Source organism: Marmota monax, unplaced genomic scaffold (genome assembly GCF_021218885.2).
Source record: "Marmota monax isolate L192 unplaced genomic scaffold, Marmota_monax_Labrador192_F-V1.1 WCK01_AAM20220418_F8-fsc00051, whole genome shotgun sequence".
Taxonomy (NCBI): domain Eukaryota; kingdom Metazoa; phylum Chordata; class Mammalia; order Rodentia; family Sciuridae; genus Marmota; species Marmota monax.
Genome location: NW_026695202.1, coordinates 10,832,177 through 10,852,120, shown reverse-complemented (window position 1 = coordinate 10,852,120; position 19,944 = coordinate 10,832,177). Strand labels below are relative to the sequence as shown.

The 19,944-nt window shown below is 52.8% G+C and overlaps 1 protein-coding gene across 1 annotated transcript; it reads right to left on the bottom strand.

The window, feature by feature from the left end:
• Nucleotides 1-6,796: 6,796 nt before the first annotated feature.
• On the bottom strand, nt 6,797-19,874 carry LOC124083026 (DNA dC->dU-editing enzyme APOBEC3). Its single transcript, XM_058574320.1, has 8 exons — nt 19,648-19,874; nt 18,544-18,700; nt 17,086-17,368; nt 16,803-16,921; nt 8,548-9,006; nt 7,708-7,975; nt 7,286-7,462; nt 6,797-7,039 (listed from the first exon to the last, which is right to left on the bottom strand). Exons 1-8 carry the CDS (start codon nt 19,776-19,778, stop codon nt 6,987-6,989), a joined length of 1,647 nt encoding a protein of 548 aa, XP_058430303.1. The 5' UTR covers nt 19,779-19,874; the 3' UTR covers nt 6,797-6,986.
• Nucleotides 19,875-19,944: the final 70 nt, after the last annotated feature.

Genomic DNA, 19,944 nt, shown 5'->3' with positions numbered 1-19,944 from the left:
CAGAAGATCTCAGAATGGTCTCCTAAAATAGGCCAGATGCAGTGGCCCTCGCCTGTAACCCCAGAGGCTGGCTCAGGAGGCGGAGGCAGCGGGATCGCGAGTTCAAAGCCAGCCTCAGCAACTGCAAGGCATGAAGCCACTCAGTGAGACCCTGTCTCTCAATAAAATATGAAATAGGGCTGGGGATGGGGCTCGGTGTTCAAGTGCCCCTGAGTTCAATCCCTTGTACCCCTCCCCTCAAAAAAAAAAAAAAAAAAGATCTCTCAAATTAACAGGTGAGTGACACCTCCAACAGAGATCACATGGAATGTAGCTTTTGATTTCCTTTATAAAAGCCCGCTGTCCCTGCCCAATGGGCAGAATGACAGCCTCTGGGACAGGAGTCCCCTGTGATTCTCCTTTGCTAGCAAAGCAATAAACCTCCTTTTTTCTTTTTCTCAAAACCTTGTCCTCATTATTGGATTGGCCCTGGGGACAAGGAACAAGCTTTCGCTAACAAGAGTGCCCATTCTCTCCCTGGAGAGTGTCCCTTTTCCCTCTTTCCCATCCCTTCTAATAAACTCAAGCTTGTTCCTTTGGGCGACATGTCTGAAATCTCTGACTTGATTGCAAGAATGGAGGTGAAGCAGTGAGGCTTTGCATGCCTCAGTTTCCCAGGAAGCTCCGGCCCTTTCACATCTGGACCTTTCTGTTGGACTTGAGTGTTCATCCAGGGCTGCCACCTTGCTAAATTGCCAAGGTGGCTTTGAACTAGTGATCCTCCTGCCTCAGTCACCTGAGCTGCTGGGATGACAGGCGTGCACCAATGCGCCCAGTTTAACATGACCCATTCTTTTGAACATTCCAGACATCTCAAATAACCGGCCAAACAAAAATTTCACACTGACACAAATGGTAGAATCTGAGATATCTCATGATTATTTGGGTTGGGATTAAACCCAGGGGTGGTTAGCCACTGAGCCACGTCCCCAGCCCTTTTTTTTTTTCTGTGTTTATTTTGAGCTCTGATCTTAAGTTGTTTGGGGCCTCACTAAGTTGTTGAGGGTGGCCTTGAATTTGCAATCCTCCTGCTGCCTCCTGAGCTCCTGGGATGACCGGTGTGGGCTCGGCTAATGACTGATTCTTTTTGTTGGTACCAGGGATTGAACTCAGGGACACTCAACCACTGAGCCACATCCCCAGCCCTATTTGTATATATATATATATTTTTAATAATGAGACTAACTCTTCTTTTAAAGTTATTTTTATATGTATGTTTAGTTGTTGATGGACCTTTATTTTATTCATTTTTTTTTTAAAAATATTTATTTTTTAGTTCTCGGCGGACACAACATCTTTGTATGTGGTGCTGAGGATCGAACCCGGGCCACACGCATGCCAGGCGAGCGCGCTACCGCTTGAGCCACATCCCCAGCCCCAATTTTATTCATTTATTTATATGTGGTGCTGAGAATCAAACCCAGTGCCTCACACACACTAGGCAACTGCTCTACCACTGAGCCCCAGCCCCAGCCTCTTATTTTGTATTTTTTTAGAGACAGGGTCTCCTGGAGTTTCTTAGCACCTGGCTTTTGCTGACCTGGCTTTGAACTTGCAATCCTCCTGCCTCAGCCTCCTCCGAGCCACTGGGATTACAGGTGTGAGCCACCGCGCCCGGCTTAATGATGGATTCTTTACAGAGATGCACAAACTAGAGATTTAAACTGAACCTTTTGTCACCTGAGTCTCTTCAAGTAATAATATTTCTTTATGGCATTAGGGACTATAAAGTCTCTCTGTTAGAGATTTTTTTTGAAACTTGATATATTTCCTCAGTTTTATGCACTGTTAAAAGAAAAGGTGACCTGAGGCACACGGAGATTTTAAAAAGTTTAGCTTGTGAGCAGCAATTGGCTAAGCGGGAAACGCCAAATGGAAAGAGGTTTAGTATCGCAATGACAAGGTGACAAGGGACAGTAAATGTGAAAATTTATGGGTAAATGTGAAAGCAAAATAGAGGAAATATTTGCTTGGTTTTGATTTTGCTGTTGTAGTTCACCTGGTTGGAAAATTCACGTAATCATATGTTATTTGTCTACTTATGGTTGGCTGAGGGGATGTTTTTCTTTCAGTCTAACATAAGCATTTGCCAAAAATGGCCCACGTTATGTTCTGCTGAGGCTTGCTCTCTTTGTGGGGTATTATCTTTTCCTATATAAACGATTTAGATTTTTTTTTTTAAATATTTATTTATTTTTTTTTTAAGTTTTTTTCAGCGGACACAACATCTTTGTATGTGGTGCTGAGGATCGAACCCGGGCCTCACGCATGCCAGGCGAGCACACTACCGCTTGAGCCACATCCCCAGCCCCCGATTTAGATTTTTATGTAACCAAACAGGTCTATATTTTCTTGGGTGGTTTCTGGATTCTCTATTTTGAACACATCCTCTGGATTTTCTTCTAAGAGTTTAATTTTTTTATGTTGAAATTTGTGATTCATCTTGCATTGATATTGATTTTTTTTTTGTGTGGTGCTGAGGATTGAACCCAGGGCCTTATGCATGCAAGGCAAGCACTCTACCAACTGAGCTATATCCCCAGCCCTCACATTGATTTTTGCATATGACATATTAATTTTCTTCCAGAAGGACAGTTGTGTCTGTACCATTTATTAAGCAATCAGTAATTATCCCAATAAATTACAAGGGCAATTTTGCTGAATTTAAAATTCTTTTATTATTTTTTTAATTTTGGGGGGTACCAGGAATTGAACTCAGGGGCACTCCACCACTGAGCCTCATCCCCAACCCTATTTCTTATTTTATTTAGAGACAGGGTCTCACTGAGTTGCTTAGCGCCTCGCTGTTGCTGAGGCTGGCTTTGAACTCCTCCTGCCTCAGCCTCCCAGGTTACTGGGATTACAGGTGTGCACCACCGCACCCAGCTCCATAATGTTTTCCATAGTGGCTGCACTAGTTCACATTCCTACCAGCAGGACGTGATTGGAACTAGCAGTTCCAATTCTCCAGGTTCTCACCCACGTTATGCTCTACTTTGTTTGGACAGTGGTGTCCTCATGGGTGCGGGGTGCTTTTGTGGATATGACTTACATTTGAGAATCGCTTTACATGGTTGTTGGTCTCTATGGGAATATCTCTTCAGGTCCTCTATCCATTTTCTAATTAGATTACATTTTTGGTTTAAGGTGTCTGAATTCTTTATATAAACTGGATATTAACCCTGATCGGATTAATGATTTGCACTGATTTTATCTCATCCCATTCACTCTATTATTTCCTTTGCTCCACCGAATTTTTGAGAATGAGGCAGCCTCATGTTTTAGTCAGCTTTTTCACTGCTGTGACTAAAGGATCTGACCAGAACAATTTTATTTTATTTTTTTAGTTTTTGTTTTCAGCGGACTCAACATCTTTGTTTGTACGTGGTGCTGAGGATCGAACCCAGGCTGCACACATGCCAGGCGAGTGCACTACCGCTTGAGCCACATCCCCAGCCCCCCATTTAAGTTAATTTTTAAAGTTATTTTTTGCATTTAGGGGATGGGAAGGGTCTAACTTCATCACTCTGAATGTGAATATCCAGCCTCACCACACGGTTTGTTGAAGAGGCTTTCCTCTCCCCTCTGGGTGGTTTCCCAGCATTGTGAAGGTCAGGAAGGTCATTCAACCATAAACAGGGACATTTACTTCTGGAATCTCTATTCCGTTCCTTTGGTTTCTGTGTCTGTCCTTATGCCAACCCAATCACACCGTCTTGAGCTCTCAATATGTTCTGAAGTCAGGAAGTGCGAGGGCTCCAGCTTTGTTCTTTTTCAAGATTATTTTGGGAATTTAGCGGGATGGGGACTCCCTTCAGATTCCATATGAATTTTGAGATAGTTTTTTTTCCCTACTTTTGCAAAAAAATACCATTGGAATTTTGATAAGGATTTCATTAGATATGTAGATTACTTTGGGAAGTCTTGATATTTTAACAATATTAAGTTTTCTGATTCATGAGCACAGAGGAGGCTTTCCGTTTATGTCTTCAATTTCTTTCTGCAGAGTTTTATAGCTTTCTGGGTATAGACCTTTCCTCTCTGTGTTAGTCAGTTTTTCACTGCGGTGACGAAGGGACCCAACAAGAACTTAGAGCCTGGCATGGTGGCACACACCTGTAATCCCAGCGGCTCTGGAGGCTGAGACAGGAGGATCACAAGTTCAAAGCCAGCCTCAGCAATGGTGAGGCACTAAGCAAGCAAGTCAGTGGGACCCTGTCTTTAAATAAAATGCAAAATAGGGCTGGAGATGTGGCTCAGTGGTTGAGGTTTGTGGGGCTCAGTTCACCGTTGGCTGCTTCCATCACTGTAAGCTCTAGGTGAGGTCCAGCGTCATGGCGGAAGGCCATGGCAGAGGGAAACTGCTCAGCTCCTAGCAGCCAGGGAGCAGAGAAGTGGAGGTGCAGGGAGATGCCCCCCTCCAGGGCATGCCCAGTGACCCACCTCCTTCACCGTGCCCACCTGCCTACGGTTACCACTTAGTGCGTTCAAGCTAGGACGGACTGATTAGTCACAGTTCTTACAACCTGATCATTTTCCCTCTGACTATTTCTGATTAACACGGGAAATTTTGGGGGACACCTCATATCCAAACCATAACTTCTGCTGCTGGTCCCCAAAGCTCATGCTCATCCCTCAGTGTAAAATGAAGTTGGTCATCTGCAAAGTCTCAAGAGTTCCAGCACTGCCCCGGAGTCCAAGTCCAAAGTCCCACAGGAGACTTGAAAACGCGGAGCTGTGAGTCCCTGAGACCAATACAGAATGCAGAGGGTAAACACCTCCTTCCAAAGAGTAGAAATAGAGGCACAGACAAAAGGGATGGGACCACAGCCAGACCTAAACACAGCTGGGCAGACATTTCCTGTAGAGCCACATCCAGCGGCTGTGGCACATGGTGGCAGGAAGTGATCTCCAGAGGGCTCCAGCAGTCCTGCCCTTTGGCCTTGCTAGCGCGGGACCCCTTGCCTCTCTCCGCCTGGTGCTCTCTGCAGCCAGCAGTTCTCTTCAGGGCATCTCTTCATTCCTGGGGTCTTCACCCAGCTTTAGCTTTGCCTTCTTAGACTCACACGTTGCCTCCCAAGGGACGACCGCGAGGCTCTGACCCTGCTGCACTTTGCCTGGCCCCAGGCCTTCCTCTGAAGTGTCAGTAGAAGCCTCCAAGACCACCTAACCTCAGCACCCTGAAGAACCTACCCACAGCTCCAGCAGGAGACAGGCCTCCCAGGACCTCAGCTATGATGGCCTCTGAGTTCCTAGCAGGTGAGCCCAATGGACAAAGTCCTGGGAAACAACTCTGGACATCCCTGTGCAAACGGGGCACCTTCATGGTTTTTCGTTTCTTTTTGGTACAGGGTTGTACTCAGGGATGCTTAACCACTGAATCACATCCCCAGCCCTTTTTATTTTGAGACAGGATCTTGCTCAGTTGCTTAGGGCCTCACTAAGTTGCTGAGGTTGACTTTGAACTTGCGATCCTCCTGCCTCAGCCTCCCAAGACGCTGGGATTACAGGTGCGTGCCACCATGCCTGTCCTGAGTCTTATTTTTTTTTTTTAATATTTATTTTTTTAGTATTTGGCGGACACAACATCTTTGTCTGTATGTGGTGCTGAGGATCGAACCCGGGCCGCACGCATGCCAGGCGAGCGCGCTACCGCTTGAGCCACATCCCCAGCCCCAGTGAGTCTTATTTTTTAATTGTTCCTTTGTGTTGTTACATTAAGCCCTTCTTTACCACGTTGGATGCCTTAAACACTACCTGGAATAATAGTGCCACTCTTGCTTTCTTCTTAAATTTTAATTTGCCTGGTATCTCTCTGTTCATTCCTTTATCTTCAGCTGCTATTTCTCTTCTTTTTATAGATGTTTCTTATTAAACAACAAGGAAGAATTTGTTCTGTTCGCATTTAGTGTGGTACACTCGATTTTCCCCTTTCATCCTGTGCCATGTTCATTATTTATTGCAACTTACTTCCTCTCTGCTTTTCCTTTCTGGAGGGGTGTTCACAGTGGAGGTCGCCGAGGCAGAGGTTCTGGGTGGTGTCCTGTGTCCAGGTGTGGGCAGTGGAACCTCGTGCCAGAGGAAACTGTGCTGTCTTCAGACCAGCTTTGCAACAGAGCTTTAGGCTCCTTCCTGACTTTGCAGCCTTGGAATGTCATCTTCTGTCTTCTGGATTCTCACTGAGCCACCCAGCATCTTTTTTTTTTGGGGGGGGGTATACTGGGGATTGAACTCAGGGGCACCTGACCACTGAGCCACATCCCCAGCCCTATTTTATATTTTATTTAGAAACAGGGTCTCACTGAGCTGCTTAGCACCTCGCTATTGCTGAGGCTGGCTTTGAACTTACGATGCTCCTGCCTCAGCCTCCCTCCCGAGCTGCTGGGATCTTTGGTGTGTACCAGTGCACCCGTCTCAACCAACATCTTTTTAACTAAATTTTTGTTTTGTTTTCTTTTAATTGGCTGGAGTTGCTGCTTGTTGCTCTAACTAAGAAGCCTGAATAATGCAATTCCAAAATGGTTTGGCTTTCATTTTTTAAAATCAACTCTACCGAGCGCCTACCTGTGCTCAATAGTCCTCATCTACTCATTTAGACACGTGATTAGAGCCTGAGAAGGGACAGAGGATACTTGGACCACAAAATGACCCAACTATCCCACACTTTTCAGGGAATTCTCCAAACATTTCCCCACTGGTGATGGAGAACAGATATAGCCCCATTCCCTCCTTAAAAAATAACCCAGTTTTTACAGACTTTAAAATGACCTTGAGTATTTTAATCATAAAATTAGATACCCACTTATAACACAAATACATGAAGGGGGAAAGCGAGGCCTTCTGGACTTGTGGGGTGTGGTACTTCCTCCCAAAGGCCACCAGCGCGGGGTCCGCCATGCTCTCTGCTCTCGGAGTCCCTTCTTATTGCAGAGGGTGATGCGGGCGGGTCAAAGCTGCAGGTTTCTGAAGTTAGCTGTAAGATCCTCCAGAGTCAGGACTGCTGAGACAGAAGAAATCGGGATGTGCCGGTGGGTGAGAAGCGCCCGTGAGGAAGAGGAGCACGGAGGTGACTGTGCTCCAGGGAAGAGGGACAAGGCCACCAGGGGCCTTGAGAGGCACAGAGAGGGGGCCGCAGAGAGGGGGCCGGAGCATCTGAGAAAAGGGAGACCAGGAAGACCTGGGAGAGGGTGTCTAGAGAAAAGAGAGACATGGGGGCTGTAGGGAGAGAGGAGGAGGAGGAGAGTACCTGAGCAGCATGGGTGGGGACAGGAGGTGGCACAGGTGGCAGTGACAGGTGTCAACCCCAGGATGCGATCGAGGCGATTTTGTATGCTTTGGCTGCGTTGCTCCAGCCTGTCCCAGAGCTCAGGCTCAAAGGGACATCCCCCGTGGTTCACAAACTTGACCCAGCAGTGGGTGAACTCTGAAATGTAGTGGGGAGCCGCAGCCTGGGGACAGGTCCCTTCCTGCCCCACCCTCCGCTCCTGGGCATCTCCTGTCCCCAGGATCCTCCTTCCAGGAGGTGTCAAATCTTGGGCTTTGCAGGGGCTTCCTTCCTGCCCAGTCCCTCTTCTGTCCACCTGCCCTGCCCCTGTGGCTGTCCCCTGTTCCTGTGGACACGCCCCTGACACTCCCCTGTCCACTGACAGCCGGGTCCCTCCTTCCTACCTCGGAGACTCATGACCCAGATCTGAACCCCGGATCTCCACAGGAGCCGCAGCCCTTCCTGAAATCTCCAGAGCCAGTGGAAGTAGAGGCGGGAGGTGAAGAGCCTCAGCCGCACGTGGGGGTGGCTTCGTGTGAGCTCCACCAGCTCCTGGGCGCAGTTGGGGCAGGGGCTCCAGGTGAGGTAGCAGGTGACTTCGTAGTTCTGGCTCCGGTCCAGGTCCAAGGAACGGATCTTCTTTATGAAGCGAATCTCTGCGTGGCGATCCTTCTGGGGGGGGACCCCAGCAGAGAGAAGGAGGGTTAGATGTCACATGACTGGGGCCGGGATGGGGCTGTGACTTGTCAACCTTCTAGTGTGGAGGCTTGTCCAGCATAGTCATGTCCCCCCTTCCACTCACCCACAAACCCAACACCCCAAGTCCCACGAGGTTCCCCGGGCCCCGAGGGGAGGGGTCAGCAGACAGACCCCACCCCCAGAGGACAGTCACACCTCTCCTTGGGACTCTTGCTCTAGAGAGACCAAAGGACACTGTGTTTCAGCCCAGGAGCCTCAGGAGCAGGTGGGAGGGGAAGCGCCCAAGGCAGGTGGGCCACCAAGGAGCCTGGCGGAGCTCGGCCCTTGGGCAAGGACTCTGCTTCCTCCAGAGCAGCGTGAGCTGAGATGGGGCAGCCCAAGCGCATTCTCCTGGAGGGAAGGAAGAACGCTCTGGGGTACAGGCCTCTGGCAAGTCCAGGGCTGGGACCCTGGGAGTTCAAGGGCAGTTCAGGACCATACCCCAGGCTCCAGGCTCCTGGGAGGCAACTTTCCCTGCCCCCTGAGCCCGAGCCCCTGCCTGGCACCTTGTTTTGAAAGTAGTCCTGGTCACACGGGGAGCCCTTGAGCTGCAGCTGGTAGCACAGGTAGGTCTTCCGGCGGCAGTAGGGCCTGGGCGCCCGGTGCTGGTTGTTAAACTGCTGGTGGAACGTTTCTTTCTTTAGCAGCTTCATGACCCTCCATGTGACAAGGAGGCACCAGGAGCCGGGAGCTTCCTCTGGAGTCACCTGCGCTGGGCTCAGATGGCCTCTGCCTTCAGGAGTCAACTCCGTGGTGCCTGGGTCCCTGAGGGAGATGACAGAGGAGCAGGGAGGGAAGGAGCAGGGCCACCAGGGGCTGTGGCAGTGGGTGGCCTCTCCCTCTGACCGTGCCCAGTGCCCCCCCTCCACTCTCACTGTCCAGCCTTGAGACCGTCCTCTGGGGCCACCCCATCCCTGCCACCTTTCTGCCTGGGCCGGGTGGGGCATCCCTCCTAACTGGGATCTGTGTCACACACCTTTGTCTGGGTGTCACGAGCAGCTTCTCAGCCTTGTCTGGTTACCAGGAGTTCCCTTCCGGATATCTGCACTGGACCCCGGACCGCGACGTACGCGAACACCAAGCACGAACTCGATTGCCTTTTGAAATGCTGGTTTATTCGCACACCACACAAAGCAATACACGAGGTGGCTGGCACACAACTGCACGGTCTTACTCTCAGGCAACGAGAGTTAGTTGTGAGCAAATACATGGAGTTTCCCTCGCGCTTATATACTCTATATGTTTTACATTACATCATTCACTACTAACTTATCTAACATTGGCATACTACCTCTACCTTACATCATTTACTTATCATAGGCATACTGCCTACATTACATCATCTTCTTCAACTTATCTAACACGTACACACTATCTAGTCATCCTCCAGCCAGAGCATGTTTGTAACTAAAAATCACTCAGTCACTGCAAAGCCACTACAAAGTCCAAAACAAGTTCAAACAAGTTCTCCTGCTGCTTTATGCTGTTTATTCATCCTTGATGTCTACTCCTGTCACTGGGGCTCCCCCGCCTCCGAGTTTCCCAGGCCTCTGGACCCCGACCTTCCAAAGCCTGAACCCTCCTCTCTGGGAAGGGACTAGACCCTAGAAACCAGCCTTTCCTTTAACTCCGCGCTCTCGTCCTGTGTCACCAAGAACCCAGAGGCAAGGCCCAGATGAATGGTTGCTAAGGGACGGTCTGACCGAGGCTTTTAGTTGGAGGACGACTGACCACCGTTCTCTCTCTCTCCCGATTTAGAGGATTCGATTTTCTCCCTCACTTTTCCCCCCTTCTTGACACCATATTGCAAAGTGCCCTGGTGAGTGTGGGCAGGAGAGTCACCGGGTTCTGTGTGGGGGGCGGGAGTGGGTGGCACAGGAAGCAGGAGATAGGTTTTCTATAGGCAGATAGGAATGACATAGAAATGGGGACCCCCTCGGAGAATGGGGTCCTGCCATTCCAGATTAAAACCCAGGGCTAACAGTGCCCAGTGCCGGACTGGAAGGCCCCCCTCAGGTGCCCTGCTTCCTGGGGCTGCCCCGGCTTCCTTATGACCCTAACACTAGTCAACCCAGAGGGCTGCTTTGAAGCCAAGCAGTTGTATTGTTTTAAGGAACAAGTACAGGAGAAACTCAGGGTGTCAAACACACTAACCATCCCATCAGGGAATAAGAGATTAAAACCATACACCCTCAACGGAGTCAGAGACCGGTCGGGGGAACCTGCCAGGGAGAGGTTCATTCCCCAGCAAAAGAGCATAGAAAACCCTCCAGACCGAGAGCCACCAACAGGGCCCTCTCTGGTCTCCTCTCTTGCTCTGGGAGCTTCCCTTGCTGGCTTCTAATAAATCTGCTACTGAATTCTCACCCTCTGCCACCTGTGCACTTTATTCTTTGGGTGCATGACGCAAGAACCCTCCAGAGCTCACAGACCCTGGGTTACACTGGGGATCAAACCCAGCGCCACAAGAGTCCTTCCACTGAACCGCAGCCCTCCTGGATTCTCTCTGGTATGTGGGTAGAAGTGGGAGCCTGGCTCCCCACCACTGCGAGGCCACTGAAGGGGTGCTTGGGCCAGAGCCCCACATCACGAGGGCATCATGATTAAGCGGATGTCCGTCTTGCCAGCTGCTCAGGAATCTCAAAGGACACTCAGCTCTGTCTTTCCAGACGTTCTGACATTTTCCTAGGCAAATGCAACTTGGCTGACCATCCAGTTGGGCTCAGGTGATCACGGACCCTCAGAAACCGTGTCTGCATCCAGAATTCAGGGTGCTGGTCCTTAAGGCACAGACCACAGGTGCCAATGACGTCCACTTCCTTGGCTGCCTGCCGGGCCAGCACTCTTCTCCTTGGGTATTTCCTGCAATCTCAAGAAGACACTGCTTCCTGCACCAGCGACCAAACCCCTGCTAGCATCTGGGATGCTAATTAACAATGCCACTGATGTCATCAGCGGAAACCTGGTTTTGACACCTCTTATGCCCATTAGGAAGGCTTCGGTGGATTCAGATGAAGAGCTGGGCTGTGGCCTTGGATAAGTGGCCAGTCTGCCCCACATCAGGTGACGGGCGACGTGCGGCCTCTCCGTCACCAGCCGGATCACAGCCTGTGCTTCCCTGTGGTCTGGGACTTTCCACCTTGGCCCCCAGCTCCCGCGCTCCGGGAACCCTCCAGCCTGCCCGCTCAAGGCTCGAGTATTTGGACACAATTTTAGACAGTCACATTCTTAACAGCAAATCAAGAGCCTTGACCTTGAAGAGCTAAAAGAACAGGTTTGCCAGAAGCAAACTAGAATTGATTTTAAGAGCCATTTGCCTCTCCTCTTCCAGTGGCCCCATCTTCCTTCTGGGAAACCATGGCGCTTCCGGTCTTGGTCGGGGGTTTCGTCCACACAGCTCCATGGCAAAACGGGGTCAGTCTGTCCAGTAAAGCTCACAAAGGTGCTCCGTAGCTGCCTCCAAGTTTCGCTCCATCATTCTGCCACCGAGAATGAGCTGGAGAAAGGACTTTGAGAAGGCCCTGGCGGGCGGACAGAGGGCTGTGCTGGGCCCAGGAAGCACAGGAAGTGGGGGAGCCTCAGGGGCGCTTCTAGTCCCAGGCTCCAGGGGCAGAGAACTGGGTGCTCCGGTTCCAGTTCCTCTCCTAAGGCCTTGGGAAAGTCCCTGCCTGGGAGTGTCCTCCTACACACCGCCTTCCCGCGGGCACCAGGCGACAGGGCCCTGGGGTGCTTTCCCTCCCCCCTGCCCACCTCTCCCCTCTCAGGGCCCCTCACCTCCTGATCCGTGGAGTGTCCCCGCAGCCCCCAGGACAGGCTTGTCCCAGGTAGCTCGGCTGTCACCTCCGACACTGGGCTCACTTTCCCTGTTAAGGGGCCCTGGCTTTGGAAGCCCCCGATGGATCTGGTCAGGAGTGACCTCCCAGGGCCATCTGGGTGCCAGCCCCACCTCTTCCTGGTTGGTGGGAGGGCCTAGGGTGGTTAGCTTCCTCAGGCTCAGACACCGTCTCTGCCCCCGCTGCCCTGTGGTGAAGAGAGGCCTTTGTGAGAGGAGCCAGGGTTGCAAAGGGAAAGAGAAAGTGGTCCCCAGAGGGGCAGGGGGCAGACGCCCCTCCCTGGGGGCAGGGCAGTCTGGGTCCAGACCTGGCCCAGCACAGTCCCTGGTTGGCACATCCGTCTTGTGGCCCCTTCAGCTTCCCAGCAGGACTCTGTACTTGTGTTGTAGGGACAGAGGAGGCAGGGCACCGAAGACAGCAGGAAACAGTTTTATTTGGCTGCAGCCAGCTTCAGAGGGCACAGCTTTTGCTGTAATCAGTCAAGCCCCTGAACCCCGAGTTCAGGGAGTTTCAGAGTTTTATCCCCAGCGTGTAAGGGGAGGGGCTCAGAAGCTCACAGTCTGCAGAAGTTCACATAAAAGCAGCTTTTTCTCTCCCTGTTCTGGGCTAGTTAACCCTTCGAGGACAACACCTGAGAAGGGGGGAGCTTCTCCTCCCCTCTCTTTCCTCCCCTGCCAGCTGTCACCATGGAGCCCAGTTGTAACTTATCTTAACAATGTAGACAGCTCTGTGAAGCCCAGCTCAAGGCCAGAGGCCTGGTTTGCACATTTCTTCAAAGTACTATACTGGATACATGTTTATGAAAACTAGTCAGGGAGTGTCCAGCACCTGGAGTGCTGGTATCTTCTCAGCCAGTGGCCAAGTAAACAGGGTGATGCCAAAATAGGAAGTTTATCTACACTGGACTCTTTCGCAGGGATTCTTTTGCTGACAGTCCTAAAATCAGCCATGGTGAAGAGGGCTTTTCTGTGGAGCAAGGGGTTGCCCACTTCACTTGATGCCGACAGGGTGGGAGGCTGGGATACAGGGTTTCATCTCCTGCCCCAAAGAAGGCAGGTGTGGACAGATCCTGGGCCATGTCCTCTACCCCAGCCCTTGGAGGAGGTCTTAAGTAAGCACAGAAAGGCTTAGATGCCCTCTTGAGATCACACAGCAAACAGCAGAGTGGAGTGCGGGCCAGGTCTTCCGGGCTGCTGCTGCCCTCCCCCCCGCCCCCCCCCACAAGTAGCTGCAAGCAACTCGTCTCTGGGAATTGAGGTTTCCAGGAGAGGAGTGGGGGAGTGGCACAAAGGGAGGGCAGCTGCCACCCTGCAGGGATTCCCAGGCCCGGGATTGAAGGACCTGGACTTCAAGTGTGTGTTCTGGAAGCTCTGCCTGCTTGGCACACTGAGCCAGGATCCTCGGTAAGAAACAGCAAAATGGAACAAAAACAAAAAAACCCAAAACCAAGAGCATGTTGTGACAGCTGAGTCCTGAGCGAGGAGGGCCTGCTCCCCCCTCGCCACCTGCTCTTCTCACACCCCCTGCAGCCCCAGGCCACAGGAGCTTGGGTTTGAAGGGTCACAAGAACTGTGTCCCCTCCACCCTGTCCGTCCTCAGGTCCTGGGGCTGAGGCAGGAGCTCAGGGTAAGCTGGAGAGAGGTGGCAGGAAGCCCCACCCCCATCCTCCTTCAAGACAAAAAGGAAAGTCTCCAACCGGAGTCCCCGGGGACCCCAGAGCCTCATTTAAATACATCTACATGTTAAAAGACGGGGGTGGAGGGGCAGCAACAGCAAATGATCCTGACTGACCCTCTCTTTGTCAGCTGTGCTGACTTCTGTCCTGTGTGAGCTGAAGGGTCCCCTGAGCTGGTGACAGGATCACAGCCCGAGGAAGATTCCAGAATGAGCTGGGCCTTTCCAGAAAAAGAGATCACATCTGCACAATAGGGTGTTTGTCAGTGTCGGGCAGCTGGGCCGCCCCCTGATTTGATGCTGGACACGGGGACTCTGGCTGCGTGTCTTGGGAGGAAACTAGTCGGGCAGGAGAGCAAGTCCTGGGGGGCAGCTGTTCTCAGGGGAGAGGGCAGTTTCCTAGGGGGCGGAGGCTTGGGAATGGAGCTGTGTTTAGGCGCTTTTCCAAGGTGTGCTTTTCTTTCCCAAGAGAGCCCTTTAACTCTAAGGCAGGCAGAGGAAGGCGTGGTCAGAGGGTCACCTGGAGCCAAAGCTCTTTTTTTTTTTTTAAAAAAATATTTATTTATTTATTTTAGTTTTTGGCGGACACAACATCTTTGTTTGTATGTGGTGCTGAGGATCGAACCCGGGCCGCAGGCACACCAGGCGAGCGCGCTACCGCTTGAGCCACATCCCCAGCCCCCAAAGCTCTTTTTTTTTAAAAAAAAATATTTATTTTTAGTAGTAGTTGCTCACAATACTTTCATTTTATTCATCTTTAAGTGGTGCCAAGGATCAAACCCAGGGCCTCGCATGTGCTAGGCGAGCACTCCACCGCTGAGCCCCAGCCCCAGCCCCAAAGTTGTTTTTTATATTGATGCTGCATTCTGTATAAACATCTCTGTCCTGTGGTGAGGGTGAACTGCTGTCACTGTTCAGAGACCACATGGGGGCTGGAGGAGAACACAAGTTCAGGGGCCTGGGAACCAGCCACTGGGCATTGAACCCAGGGGGTCTCACTGAGTTGCTGAGGCTGGCTTTGAACTTGGCATCCTGAGCCACTGGGATTCCAGGTGCCCCCCACCCTTCCAGCAGTTTTGATTGTCCTGGGAGAGTCATGGCAAAAGCATCTGGCCATGCTGATGCCCTGGTCTCTGGTAAGGTCGTTGAAGTGGGTACGCAAAGCACACACCAAGCTTTTAACTCCTAAGAGTTAAGGAGACAAGAGGGGAAAATAAAACACAGACACCACCTTTTGATGGCTGTTGTCCAACCCCAGAGCTGCAAAGGCCCCAGTAGATTTTCTGATTCCAAAGAAAAAACCCGGGAGCGGGTCTAATATTTTATTATTTGTGCTCCTGGCAGCAGCCACTGGGATAGGACCGAGGGTGGCCCTGAGCCGAGAAGCAGGGGTATCTGCAGGAAGGGTGGCCTGCCCACTGCACCGGGGCTTTCTTCAGATGTTTTAGGGGTATACAATTTACTTTGCGGCCAAGGTCTTTCTGTTTTGATCCCCACCTGAAGATTGGAGGTAGGGGAAGGCTGCCTCCGGCATTCTTGGGTGGCTCTGGGTTCCCCTTCAGGAATCTCAAGCCTGACTGGAGTCTACCCTGCAGCCACCAGGCCAGGCGTGAAGGGCCAGCAGTGCACTGGCCCTTGGTCCCCACACTGGTCTCTAACCACCTCAGGCTGAGGAGTGGGCTGGAAGGAAAAGAAGTGGAGCCTGCCACCCATGTGCAGTGGGACACACCTGTAATCCCAGCAGCTTGGGAGGCTGAGGCAGGAGGATCCCAAGTTCAAAGCCAGCCTCAGCAAAAGCAAGGCACTAAGCAACTCAGTAAGACCCTGTCTCTAAATAAAATACAAAATAGGGCTGGGGGTGTAGCTCAGGGGTTGAGAGTCCCTGAGTTCAATTACCCCAGACCAAAAACAAAGGAGTGGGGTGGGGAGGCCTTCTCTGGCCTTTCCCTTGAGAACATTCTTACTTATCTGAGGGGCCATGCTGGGTTGGAGCAGGCCACCTGAGGCCTGTGGGTCTCCGAGAACGGCCTCTATCTAGCTCTTTTTCTCCAGGAGCATGAGACAGCCTGGCCTGGGCCTGTGGTGATCAAGGAGCATGTGACCTGATGGGTGCCCCTCTGTGCCTCCCTGCTTGGAGCAAATTTGGAAGGAGGACATCTTCAAGTCAGACATGCGAAGCAGCCAGGCAGTACCACCGATGATTCTGCCCTCAGGGGCCCCGCCCAGGGAGCCTGGCAGCATGGGAGGAAAGACCACGTAGGTGGGGATACAGTGGGGAGTGGCCGCAGTGGCCATTTCAAGCCAGGGAGAGCTCAGAAGGAGGCTGGCTTATCTTGGGCTTCCAGCCTCCAAAACAGTGAGAGTGCAAATTCTGGGGCTAAGTAGCTGGTTGACGGCTTCTTATTATCCAGAAATCAAGTCAGCCTTGAAGGGGGTCCGTCCCACCTGGCGGTTTTCACGCTCGCCCACTAATCCATTTACATTCAGCCCAAGAACCACATTCAGTGACTGTTGTTGCGACCATCAGGGACAAAAGGACAGAGCAGTTCCCTGGCCTTACTCCACCCTTCCGGTCCCACTAACATCCCCCCACCCCCATTGATGCCACCAAGATGCCTCCATGATTTTCCACAGGGAAGAAATTCCTAAGAATGTTTACCACACTCACGGCCCGTGGGATAGCAGCCCCCAGGCCACCGGGGCTCTCCACCCGAGGGCTGTCCCTTCCTTTGCTCGGGAACCAGCCTGAGTTTTCTCTCCATCAATGTTGTTCCTTCTGGAGCTGAAGCCCCTCTCCTTTTCCCAGTTAGAGCCTGGCCTGCTCTCTCTCTTTTACTTTCTTTTATTTATTTTTTTATACCACGAATTAAACCCAGAGGCACTTGACCTCGAAGCCACATCCCCACCCTTTTATTTTATTTTTTAAAATTTTTATTTTTTGACAGAGCCCTGCTAAATTGCTGAGGATGCCTTTGAACTCTCAATCCTCCTACCTCAGCCTCTACCTCAGAGTCGCTGGGATTACAGGCGTGCCCCACTGCACCTGGCCAGACCAGGCCTGGTTTCATTTTCATTGTCACTGAGTCAGAAGTTCCTGTGGCAGGTACCATCCTGATGGGGGAGGGGCCCTGCGGATGCAGGAGGGTGCTCTTGAGAAAGCAGGCAGGAGGTGGGAGCCATCCAGGCAGCCCCAGAGGGGAGGGCCAGAGGAGGCCGGGGAAACAGCCATGGAAGTAGCACAAGGAAGCTCCTCATGGGAGAATCTTCTGCAGCTTCTTGACCTGGAAGTGGTAATTTCTAATCAGGTTCTTCCAAGGCCGGAATGGCCGTCCGTCGTAGGGGTACACAAAGTTCTCCCAACAGTGCTCAAACTCTGTGAGGGAGGAGAGGAGGGGAAGTCAGAGCCCTGCAGCCTGCTCCCCACCCCCAGGCTGCCCCAGCACCAGCTCCCTGTGTCCCCTCCCACTGCTTTGGAGACCTGGCCTGGCCTGACCCTCATCCTGGTTCCTCGGGCCACCTTGACCCTCTGCTCCTCACCTCTGAGGGACATGATTTCCACCCTGGCTCCTTCCCGCTGCAGGGCGCGAAGCCCCTCTTGGTATGAGTGATTCCAGAAGTAATAGAGGCGGGCGGCGTAGATGGTCAAGCTCAAGTTGGAGTGGCTGGCCAGGAAGGCGGCCACCTGCTGTGCACAGTCAGAGCAGGGACTCCAGGAGATGAACCAGGTGATCTGTAAGTGCTGGTCGGGGAACTGCAGGGGGTAGTCGTGCAGCCAGTAGAGGAAGCACAGCTCGGCATGCAGGCGGGTCTCCAGGAAGACCTGGGGGTGGGGGAGGCGGAAGCCCCGGTGGAGGGTGGCCGGGCGGGGGCTGTGGCAATTCATCCATTCTCTCCGTCGCTCCCTTCTCCCCTTTTGAATCCATTCACTCTCCCAGCTCCCAGGTGGCCCTGGGCCAGCATGCCTAGCCCTGCTCTGGCCAGGTCGGGGGAGGGCACCAAGCTGCACCACCCCACGGGGAGGAGCCACTGGCCACAGGTGCCTACCAAGCACTTGTGACTCATCTGAATTTGAGACCCTGGGCCCTGCATAAAACACACAGCTCATTGCAAAAAAGAAAAAAGAACATCATCCTGGGAAGAGTTTTATAGGTTGAAATGCTGTTAGGCATATTGGACTAAATGAATTCCGCCCATTCCTGACCACTTGGTGGACTGTGGGCACTGGAAGAGTTTAAATGAGAGACATGATCCATTCGCCTTCCATTGGGTAGCTGTGCTGCAGAGCAGGCCTGCCCACCCCAAAGGGCTCCCTGCCCTCCAAACGCTTGGGACAGCTGAGCACGGGTGGCAGACGGGCAGGCGGGCAGGTGTGTGGAGGGGATGTGACTGCTCTGTGTAGGGGCTGCAGGGGTGGCACTGGATCTAGCAATGGCCGGTTCTGGTCATGGCTGCCGTGAGGGGGCCCAGGGAGGCCCTTGCGCCTGGACTCTGAGCGGGCTGGGGGCAGGCAGGGGCAGGCACAGCGCCCTGTGTGTGGTAACAGGTCCTCTCTGTGCAGGGGTCAGGGGTGTGGCGGAGCAGGCTCGGCAGCCCCACAGACATGAGGGCCAGATAAGACGCTGGGGAGCTGGGGTTGGGGCTCAGAGAAACAGCGCTAGCATGCGCGAGGCCCTGGTTCCATCCTCAGCACCACATAAATAAATAAAATAAAGGTATTGTGTCCACCTACAATTAAAAAATAAATGTTAAAAAAAAAGACTCTGGGGGCTCAGGGCCCCAACCTGCTAGATGTCCTTTCCTCAGGACTGTTAGACACACGGAGCCTCAGGACAAGGTTTGCCTGTAGACTTCTGAAGAAGGCCTCTGGGGGAGTCAGATGCCATTGTGTATCAGGTCACAGGATGGGAGTCCCAACATCTGGCTTTTTACTGATCTTTTCTGCGTTCTCAACTGGAGTGGCTCCTGTCTACCATGTGAGAGGAGTCTGGCGGATACCTGGGTTTTAAAGACCCCTCTGTGAATGGGGACAGTTGAGTCACGCTCCTCTCTATCCACCTGGTAGCACAGGAAGGTGTTGTTCCGGCCCAGGGCCCAGCGAAGATTCCGGAAGTGGAAGAGGAATGTCTTTCGATATAAACGACTTATCTTGTTTCTGGAGGCAAGAAAGGAGACACCCAGCGAACCCCAAGTTGCTCTAAGCTGCTGTTCACTGAGCCGGCTCCCTGGGTCCCCCTAGGTGCTCCCCAATCCTCTGCAGCTCTGAGAACTTCCGCCATGGAGGGCCTGTTGGACCCACCCAGGGTCCCAGCTCTGATCCTTCCAGTGGGGCGCCCCCCCACCCTGCCCACTCAACCCCCAACCCAAAAGAAAAAGACCAAACCCCCTCACCCCAAATATGAGCTTTGAACATCTCGCCTCCTCCTCCGTTCATTCCTGACTCACACTGTGCATGCTGGTTTTTTTTTTTTTAATCAGGGTACCACCTGAGGTCTCGGGCACAAGCTACTGTTCTGCACATTTCTCCTCATCTTTCATTCTTGTGTCCTCCTGTCATCTGGGTGGTCCAGCTCTAAGAGGTCTCATCTCTGCGGTTGTGGGTGTGCTTGGGGACCCTGGGCAGTCCCTCTTGGGCTCAGTGGAGGTGACTCCTTCAGTCTCAGAGCTCCCTCCTCCCCCTCCCTCTCCTAAGACTTCAGGCTGACAGCCGCACAGAGAATAGACACTCCTCAAAGGGCTTAGAACACGACTGCGGGTTCCTTCAGTCAGAGTTTGCATTGGGTTCTGATTGATAACAAGACTGGCAAACCATGGAGCCAGGCTGCCCGCACGGGGCAGGAGGGGCAGCCAGGGGGCACTTTCAGACAGCTGCAAAGAAACGGCCACGGGGCTGGGGGAGGGGGAGGAGGGTGGCACCTTCAGAAGCTGCCATGGGCCCCCTCCAAACCGGCAAAGACCCTCGGGGGTGCTGTGGAGGAGCCTGGAGAGAGAGAACCCAGGCCTGGGTGGGGGAGAGACCAGGAGAGAAGCACTATGGGGCGGGGGGACCCCAGGACAGGAGGTGCTGCAGACGGAGCCGGTGGGCAGAAGGGCCAGCGGTACCTGATGTCTGGGGCTGGGTTGTGGCATCCTGGGCAGGCCCCGGGTCTCCGGTTCTGGGGCTCCATTTCCTGATTCCAGGGCCTTTGCCTTGGAAGCCCCCTGATCGATCTGTGAGTGACCTCCAGGGCCATCTGAGTGCCGGCCCCACCTTCTTCCTGGTTTGGCACCGGAATGGGAGGGCCTAGGGTGGGTTTTCTGCCTCAGGCTCAGACACCTTCTCTCCCTCCCTCTGCCCCCCCCCCCCCCCCCCCGCTGGGCAGAGCAGGACACCGCCCCTTGATGAAGACAGGCCCCTCG

Bases quoted from the DNA above. Each gene is read 5' to 3' on its own strand.
- LOC124083026 (XM_058574320.1), bottom strand. From the start codon at position 19,778: ATGGCCCTGGAGGTCACTCACAGATCGATCAGGGGGCTTCCAAGGCAA. The intron at 7,463-7,707 runs GTAGGAAGGAGG...ACTACATTTCAG, and splicing joins CTGGGTCATGAGTCTCCGAG to AGTTCACCCACTGCTGGGTC. The intron at 7,040-7,285 runs GTACTCTCCTCC...CTTCTGTCTCAG, and splicing joins TCCCCACCCATGCTGCTCAG to CAGTCCTGACTCTGGAGGAT.